Source organism: Malurus melanocephalus, unplaced genomic scaffold (genome assembly GCF_030028575.1).
Source record: "Malurus melanocephalus ecotype Western Australia unplaced genomic scaffold, MMel_1.1 scaffold_50, whole genome shotgun sequence".
Lineage (NCBI taxonomy): Eukaryota > Metazoa > Chordata > Aves > Passeriformes > Maluridae > Malurus > Malurus melanocephalus.
Genome location: NW_026623282.1, coordinates 110190 through 119608, shown reverse-complemented (window position 1 = coordinate 119608; position 9419 = coordinate 110190). Strand labels below are relative to the sequence as shown.

Genomic DNA, 9419 nt, shown 5'->3' with positions numbered 1-9419 from the left:
TGGTAGATCACTGGAAGGCAACAAATAAACCTCACATTTTCGGTTATGTATCCACATAATTATGATGACAAGTATATCATTAAAAGATTAAAAGGCGTTCATTAAAAGATTGAATTTCTCATTTCATCCACTGCATGGCAGCCACTTAGATAGTGCCTAGCTGCAATAGTGAGGGTCACAACAGGAGATTTCACACGGAGTTGTAATGAAGCGCAGAGTCCATGGCTGTACTGCTTCATTATCAGGTTACAATTTTAATATTAAGAAAACTACAAAAATGAATTCCTCATGCAGGTTTATTTTCATATTAATGCTGTGGCTCAAAGAATGCTGCTGCCTGGAGCCGCTGCTGCAGCCCTGCTGAACACATTATCTGCTGACAGTGTTTCAACACGATTTTCTCCTGTTTGTTTCACACAAAAGAAAAAAGGGCAGAGTATGGTCACTGGCCAGCACTAAGAGAGCAGTGCAGTGGAATGGCCAGTGCTTGAATCTTGCATTCAAGCAGCATTCAAGCCCTGCCTAGCAGATTACTCTGCTGATGCTGCCAGGTGAATTACCCCAGCAGAAACCTTAGGAGCAGCAAGGTGAGCATGTTCATAGCTGATAAAACCTTGATCCACTTTTGGCAGGATTTTTAGCTTAGGGATTTGGACAAATGTGTCACTAGTGCAATTCCTGATTGTGTCTATTCAGTCCCAGTAAAACAGCTCCCTGCATAGCTGGAGCACACAATTGCTAGATAATTCCATGAGGGTCAGACCTAAAACACTGCAGTGAGGAAGAGATCCTTGGTAATTAGTTAGAAATTTGGTTTGCTTTCAAGTTCTATTAATAAGTCATGAGAACAATATGCAACAGACAAGCTAAATCTGATTTTACCCTCAGCTGGTAGTGGCAGATGAATATGCAAACCGTGAAAATGAGGAGTTTTTTCCAGTTAGTTTTTCATGGTCTCTCTGAGGGTCTGAATGTGTTCAAATGTGGTAATCAAAACGTCCACATAAAGAACAAGGTGGTTGTCCAAGGCAGTAGGATGAGTCTGACAGCTTTGATGAGGTAAGAAATCTGAGAGAGGAATTGCAAAATGCTTTTTGACAGAGCTGATRGAAAGGCACAGCTCCAAGCTGTGGAGTTGGACACACTTTGCAAAGGGTGTGTGCATGACAGTGGTCATGACAGATGGCTGCTGGAAATGGTACAGGAGAAAGACCTAGAAATGACAGGGAGGAAAATGTGATCTACTTCCTTCTGCCTTACCCAACCTTTCTGTTTCTTCCAAGTGTTGGGAGCTCACAAACATGACAAAGGAAAARATTCCAGTTCTGTAACAAATTATACTGCTAACATAAAAAGGTTTTAAGTAAAGAGAAAAGGAAAGTATTTAATTACAGAGAGTGTAGGAAACTGCATCAATAGTMAAAGTGTTCTGACCTATTGCACACCATGAGGGTAAATGCATTTAGTTGTGAAATGTTCTGTCTGCAGTCTGCCCTTTGCCAATTAATTGCTGTATAAGACATTATCTGTTAATGTACTGTTCAATGTTMATTCATTTATTCATGAAAATTGATCCATAACTAATATTTATAATCCTTAATAATCATACATTACCAATATTCTTTGGATACCATACAATTTGACTATCAAAAATGGGTCAGATTAAAGAAAATATAAGTGAAAGGTCCCTCATCTCGTCTTGATGAAATTATTTGCCAGAAGAAATGTTTGTGCCCTCAGGCCAGAGGAGGATGCTGAGCCTCCATGAGCAGGAACAATTTCACTGGACTTGGAAGAACCTGTAACCTYAGGATGGCAGAGCTAAATTATACCCCTGGGCCATTGGGTTGGTGTGTTTTTCCAAGAGGTCGTCTACACATGTTTGTTTTACAGGTTCTACAGCAGCRGGAAGAAAATACCATGAGTGGAAGTGCATTAGTAAATTTATCTAGGCAGGTATTTTCTAGTTTAATATTTCCTTGTGGAATAAATCAAGTCATCCAGAAGGAAAACTAATCAAATTCAGCAAAAGACTGAAACATTTTACATGAGGTCTCTTTGTGAGAATCCTTGTTCAGCAGAGATGTGTGGCCTAGACAAGAGAGATCTACCAGGTAGTCCAGCTTTTCCAGTAAGCAAGCAAGAATTTTCAGTGTTGTTTTAAGTCTCAGCCAAATAGGAGATATCCTTGGGCTAAATTAGTGTTCTTACTTGCAGCCTATGCAACTACAACCTTGTACTGTATTTGGCTTCTGAAATACCATACAAAAATAAATGTAATAACCATACAGTTTCTTTTAATAGAGCCAAGTTCTTTCTGCCCTAAGTGCAAGTCCACTTATCTTGGAATATGGCGTTTTTGTTACTATTTAAATTAGATTTCTTGCACATTAATTAGCACATCTAGGGTGTCAGCTGGTGAAATGTCTCTGGGTATTAGGCTAGCACTGAGAAAATCACCCAAGCAGGAAACAAATATGTTGAAGAGGGGTGGTCTGCAGCCTGCTGAGGGAAGCATGTTTCGTGCCTTCCTGCAACAGTAATTCTGCAGCACCTGGTTTATTGGGCTGTGGAAAAATAGAGTTTAACTCCTCTTTGGAGTTTTAACACAGTRTCTTCTTCAGAGCTACCAATCTTTGCAGCATATTTTGGAAGTGAATGTGGGAGATAAACCAGAGAGTGAAGGGCCAACTGTGGAGTTTTGTATTTTCTTTGCTTTCAAGAATAACAGTTATTTTCTTTCAAACAGGTCCATGATTACCTTAGAAGCAAGTTATGTTCCCTCTATGAAAACGACTGCATCTTTGACAAGTTTGAATGTGCATGGAATGGATCAGACAGGTAATCAGTCCCTCCTTGTGTCCATCACTGTCCTCATTTAGCAGAAGACCTCCCATGTGATGGGGAGCAAGCCTAAAGCAGTTACACGAGGTGATTTTCCACATCCATGTACGGAATCACAYGCCAGTGTTTGGGATGATGGAAGATATTTGGGTGTCTGTGCAGTTGTGTCTCTGATTGCCTCAGATGTGRTGTATGCCTTAATAACCTTGGCACATGCCTTAGGGGGAAAAACCCTAAAAATTCTGTCCATTTTCACCCAAAACATAAATACAGAAATTAAAAAGAATGATGCAAACTCACACAACCAACACTCTGAGGARACTTACATGATCCTGTGTTTGCAATGAACTGCCTCAGAAATTTAGTTCATTTACTGGAAATGGGTGAGGAAAGACCATCRTAGGCACCCACTGATTCTCTGCAAACTGCTGCCAAATGACACTTTTGATACCCCCCTTTCTCTATGCACTGGTGGAGAAATCTTTGCTTTTACGTTGTACATTATACCTTGTTGAATATTTTAACGAGAAATAGTGGCACAAGTCAGAGAACGCAAGCAAGGATGGAGTGGGCCAATGCCATGATGTTGGCAAATGGTGGCAATACTTGGTGGAGTAGGAATATTGTACAGGAATAGCTGAGAGGACTGGGTTAATAAAAATGGATAAAATCCAAGGGTATAGCTCAAGGTGAGGATTTTAGTTAGAAAATAACACAAACTTCATCTTATCAGTTGGAAACAACTCCCAGGGACATTCATATGCTAGGTGACTGTGGAGGGATTAGCAGTCTAAAAAATGCATGTGAAAGAGAGCACAGGAGCCTGTACTGAGTGACACACAGTGACTCCTGGTTCAGCAGAGCTAGGAGCCAARAGGCAGAAGTTTGGCACTGAGCCTGGAACTGCTCCTTCAACTCAGCTTCTTGTTTGGAAAAACAGCCTGTCTCATTGTGTTGAAGCAGGCCTGAACACCCTGGAGTGGGCAAGGACTGTGAAACAGGCAGTCTGAGACATYTGTGAAAAAGGCAAATGTGATCCTTGAATGGGCAAGACTGGGCTATCCAGCAGAGAAGGGAGTAGTGGTGACATTGTGTTGGGCTCTTATTCAAAGACCTCTGAACTGCATTTACACATTTCATGTCCCTCATCTCCAAGGTGGATGAACTAATCAAGCAGATGAACAGATGCTCTAAAGAAGAGAGGCCAGGACTTKGGTTTTCATCAGCTTAGCAAAAGAGAAGCCGAGATTTTATTTTTTTTAGTAAGTATACCAAGGAGGTACACATAGGGAGGAAGAGGAYTTAGCTAAGATAAATGTGAATGATAATGGCACAACAGCAAGCAGTTGTTGAGTGTCAACAGGTACTTAAAACCTGGAAATTAGAGGTAGTTCATAACTGGCCAAACAGTGACAAGCTGTCTTCCCATCCTGAGGGGTGGAGATGAAAGAAATTCAGCTGTTCTGATGATGGCACTCAGGAAATTTGTGAGACCAGTTATTTGCAACATTGGTTAGTATGACAAGTGTCTGAACTTGGAAGTGCAGAGCAAGTTCTCTTCTGTTCCTGTCTTCCCCTAATGCAGATCAAGTATGATGCTCTACACGGGGCAAAGGGGCACCTTCTCTTTGTACAACTTTCYTCTGCTCAGTTCCTCTACCTGCCCAATGGAAAGAGTCTGTCTTTGCTAAGAAATTAAACTTTGTATCATTCATTGTGCGAATGAAAATACACATATTTTATTATCTCTGTTGCCTGCATGCCAGTGATAGGTTTTTTTACAAGGATTAACTCAACACTGAGTAACCCCTGTGATAAAAACTKCTGGCCATTTTAAACAACATAGGTGGACCACACTGAGCAAAATACTTCCAGATTGCTCTCATTGCTGTTGTGGTTTTGGTGTGGTCAAAGATTGGGAATGACTCAAAGGTTTCGGGGCTTTTCTCGAAACACCCAAACACATCCATGAGTGGGTGTTTTAGCAGAGGGTTTTCTCAGTGTAGTTACTGCTTGAGYTTGGCCCCACTAGAAATACAAAGTTTTAAGCATTTATAGAAAACAGACAGTGCTAATTCCTGCCKAAATCTGGCACAGAACAGCAGAGCATTCAAGTCATGTAGATACTGTGAAACTTTGACAAAGATCCAAGACTTTTCAGCTCTTTTCAAACCATTTTGCTTATCCTTGATGGAAATTCCAAGTGCATTGTACAAGAGGAGCAACCACTTATTGCCAGGCCCAGAGTCTCTCTCCTCTGGTCAGATGAAGTGCTGCTGTTCTCATTAGTGTGGTAAGACCACTCTCTCAGGCATAGTTGCCTGGTAATAATAGAATTCTTGTTCAATATCAGGGTTTAAAGTGAGCGTAATATTTTCATTCCTACTTGACAGATCAGAAAGATCAATGCAGGGAGTAATTATTAAGTGGGAACATTAGATTGTGAGGGCTTCATTTATTGTACTGCCCAGACACTGAGGCGTTATTAGTCATGCACAATTACCAAACCCGTCACTAAACATCATGTGCTGCTCTCGACTGTMACAAACTCTTGAGTAGAGGAGCTGGAAACATTTGACAAAATAAAAGGGTTCTCTTTAATTTAGTTGTTTCTTTTTAAGAGTCAAATGTATCAGAACTGATGCTCACCTTTTGATTCACTTCTCTGAGCTCCTTGCTTATGAGTATGACAAGTATTGCTACACACTACCAGGRTATTTTTTTTCTTGGTGGATCATATTTAGGTACCAGTACCTCTTAAAGAACTGTTCATTTAAACAGTAAAGTCACTTAATTTGATCCTTTTGGTATGAAGTTTTTTTAAAAAGGACTATTACTAGGAGTAAAAAGTGCATATTCACAATTGCACTCTGAAGAGATGCTGCAGTACTTAGATTATTAATCCACCTGCATAACTAATAACTGCAGTTCTAAACATGTTATTTTTATCTTTTGCAGGCATCAAAGCTATAAGGACAATTTGAAGTGACAGGACTGTTCAGTTAAAAATGAAAGYGTGTTTATTATTTAGGTGAAAATACTTTTTATTAAGTTTTTTTATTACTAAGGAGCGAATCTAGGCTGTGATGGTGAGGCTGTTCACAAAAATAATCACATACATGAGCTCTGATTAGAACGTGATTGATGCTCAGTTACTGCAATGAACAGGAACTAATACAATCAGACAGAGCCGATCTCATTTGCTGAAGGGCACATTAATCACTGTGTGCTTCGGCAGCAGCAGTGGTCAGGGGAGGGAGCCARGCAGGGGTCTCTCACTAATTCATCCAGATGAGCATGTATTATCTGCAGTTGAGTATATTACACAAAAATCATGCTATCTTTATTGTATATACATCATTACATGACTGTGTAGGATGGGTGAGCTCTGCTTATATTGCAATTTCATTTAGCTCTTCCATTCACATCCAAAGTCAAGTCTTTTAATAATGACCTGGAGAACACTGGTTTCTTCGCACTGTCAACAGTTTTCAGTTTTACCTTAAAAATTAAGCACTTTTATAGCTTTTTTGTGAGGTAAAGAAGCCAGAAAAAAAACCCCAACAACTAATTCTACATGATAGCAAGTGAATACCTTGTTGCTATTTTTTTTATAGGATTTCAAATGAATGGGTGTATGGGACCCCTGCCAGGGAGACTTTTAAATACCATCATGATAAGTGATATGCTGCAAGCAGATGAGTGAAGTCACATACAACTGTTCAGTCAGTCCTTTCCTACTGAACTGTCATTCATCCYCCTGAATTTCCGTCAGCCCTCACTCTAATCAGGCGGAATTGGCAGATCCCATTGGCTGAGACGTTAAGAGTCTATTCCTGTCTGGCAGCACACTCCATGCTGGAGAGCTGGAAGACATCATTTTGTTCTCAAAGCTTGGCATGTCAAATATTATCTTGGAAGTACTTGGGGATCCCTTGTTCTTATTCCCAGTCTTATGCCAGCCAACTGTACCAGGGTGCCACAACCCTGAATCCAGTGTCCCAAMTTCCAGCAGCCTGCTCCCCAGGAGGTTCCAGTAAATTCCTTCTTTGTGATGGGGATTCAGTCACTTTGCACAGCACAGCATACAGGAAAACTTCCCAGTATTTCAGGAGGTCCTCATTGCTTGCAACAGTGCTTTCTTTCCCTTTCTTATAATAAATCTTCTATTCCTATGTAAAATGTTCTWTAAGAGTTTTTCTGGAATCAACCATCTTTTTCATTGGTCACCTTGTCATGAAAGCAGATCTGAAGGTGGACCTTACACATTAATCCTAGGAGGCTGCAGATGTGCTTTTCTGCACTGGTACCCGTGGTAGGAAAATACTGAAAATTGAGGGGCTCAGAATAGAATGGGAGGCAGTTTCAGGTCACAGAAAAGATCCTTTTTCATGCTGGGTGCCTCGAAGGATGTCTTTGCTGACATTTGCAAGAGTGGGGGCAGGCTTTGGTGGAAGCTGCTCTCTGAGCCTCCTCCCCTCACACCTGTGAAGTCCAAGCCCTGCCTCTCTTGCCCCAAGGAATGATGTTCTGCTGCCACAGCTGCACTGAAGGGCAGAGCAGCTGGGCTGGTGTAGTTCTTCTATCACCTTTAAGCCTGGTGTGTGGGGTCCTTGAAGCCCTGCCCTGCCCAGCCCTGCCCTGCCYTGGTCCTGTCACAYMATCCCATGGCTTCCATGGTCTCGTGAGCAACAGTGAAGGARGGGAATTATGACATGAGCTGAATTTCTCATTTCTCATCTCATGGCAGGAGAAATCTGCAAGTGAATAACAACCTCTGGGTAGCTAGGAAGACTACTCTGGGCTAGAGTTAGCCCAAAAGGTATCAAAGAGTTAAATAAAAAACCAAAAAACTAAAGAAAAACAGCACAAAACAATGTTGAGCAAGCAATGATTTCGTTTTTAAGCAAATCTTAATTCCAGCTGATATCCCCAGATCTTCAGGGCAATCCCTGACATACAGGAACACATTGATTGGAGTGATTTTAATGAAGGCTGTTGTGTGCAAGGATGGCTGCAACATGGATAACATTTAAGAGGTTGGCTTGAAGTGTGGGAATAACAAATCTGAGAAATACAGAGATATGCCAGTTCTTAGTGACTGGCATGTTCRCTGAAATCTCATGCCTAAAAAATATTGTGGAATATCTCATTGCAGTAAAATGATGAAAATCCCATTCAGATGCCTTTGAGGTTGGTAGAAAATTTGTTGACCATCAAAGAAAAGCAGAACTTTTTAGAGGGGAAAAACCCATACTGAAACATTTCATTTAACAGGGTCACTACCAAAACCAAAATATTGAGACTCAGATGTTTAAAAATATTAAGATAATTAAAGATACCAAAGCCATCAGTAGTCGACAGTTTGCTTCTGTAGACCCTAAAACTCTGGCTGTAAATTAAACATCAGTGGTACAATACTGGTGTCATGTTTAATAAAATCATTAACCATAGGTAAACATCTGCTCCTTTCAAGTATTATTGCTACAATGCAAGCAAGACGAATTTTTCTCTCAAATCCTCTATTCCAGATAAGTTTCCAGATTGAAAATTTACTTTAAAAAAAAAAAAACAACTTTACCTGAATGATTACTGGCTACCAGATCAGCACAGTGCAGGGTGAAGAAGCCTGAACCAAAGGGGACCTGTACAGTTTATGTTCTGCTAATTTGGAAACTACCTCTTCTGCCCAAATAAGCTTTGGTTCTTGGGGATTTGCTTCAGCCAAAACATCTGCAGAGCTAGCAAGTTATCTGTGAGACTTGAGGGTAGCAGGAGATCCCCAAGAACGGGTGATTAGTGAGACTTACAGGAGTAAAACAAATGACATGGGTGGAAAAAGGAAGAGAGAAGCAGAAAAGGGTTTTTTTGTTGTTTTGTTGGTTTTTTTTTCTTTTAAGTTGTAGAGCAGGATAGATGGAAGTGAAAAAAAAGAAGAGAGGAGAAGGAAGAGAGAGGGAAAGGGAAACGTATCTGCAAAATGTGGTAAAGGCCAGAGTTAGAACTGGAGGGGAAGAAAGAGAGAACAGAATGGTGACTAGGGAGGGAGAGAAAAGTCAATAAAAACAGGGATTGCTCTGCATTAGAGCAATTTCCCCTTTTACACTCTATAAATTTGTCATTCTTGTAAAAAAAGAAAGCAGGGGTAAGTCTGGGTCACAGTGACCCCAGGTGAGGCTGAAGTTTGGCAGTGARATTCCTCAGATCACATCACTGATAAGCAATTGTGCCCAGAGTCAGTGCAGGCAGAGGAATCAGTAACATTCACTGTGGTCACTCCAAACACACAMACCTCAAGAATTGCCAGGATCTTGCTTGGAGCAGCTTGAACAGAGGGAGCAGAGGATACTCCAGAGGCTCTGCAGAGCAGCCCCGTGTGGAGAGGAAAATGTGTTCCCTGCCTGGGGCATCACAGGAGGGTTAATGTGGGGCTGTGTGAATGCATTCAGGGCCCTGCAGGTACGGGGTGTATCCTCCCCTTCCAGAGCACTGGCTGGGCTGCACAGGGTGAAATGTAGCTACTGGGAGTCACACTGCAGCCATTGGGGTTTTCTCTGCTTTTTCACTCGTTTTTT

General features: G+C 41.2%; 1 protein-coding gene across 3 annotated transcripts in view; it reads left to right on the top strand.

Moving 5' to 3' along the window:
• PPP2R2C (protein phosphatase 2 regulatory subunit Bgamma) overlaps window positions 1–9419 on the top strand; it is a 138483-nt gene that overhangs the window by 123085 nt on the left and 5979 nt on the right. For all 3 annotated transcript variants that reach the window (XM_057365243.1, XM_057365246.1, XM_057365245.1), the window contains one exon: window positions 2750–2841. In XM_057365243.1, the coding sequence (XP_057221226.1) occupies window positions 2750–2841 (92 nt within the window). The remainder of the gene's footprint in view (window positions 1–2749; window positions 2842–9419) is intronic.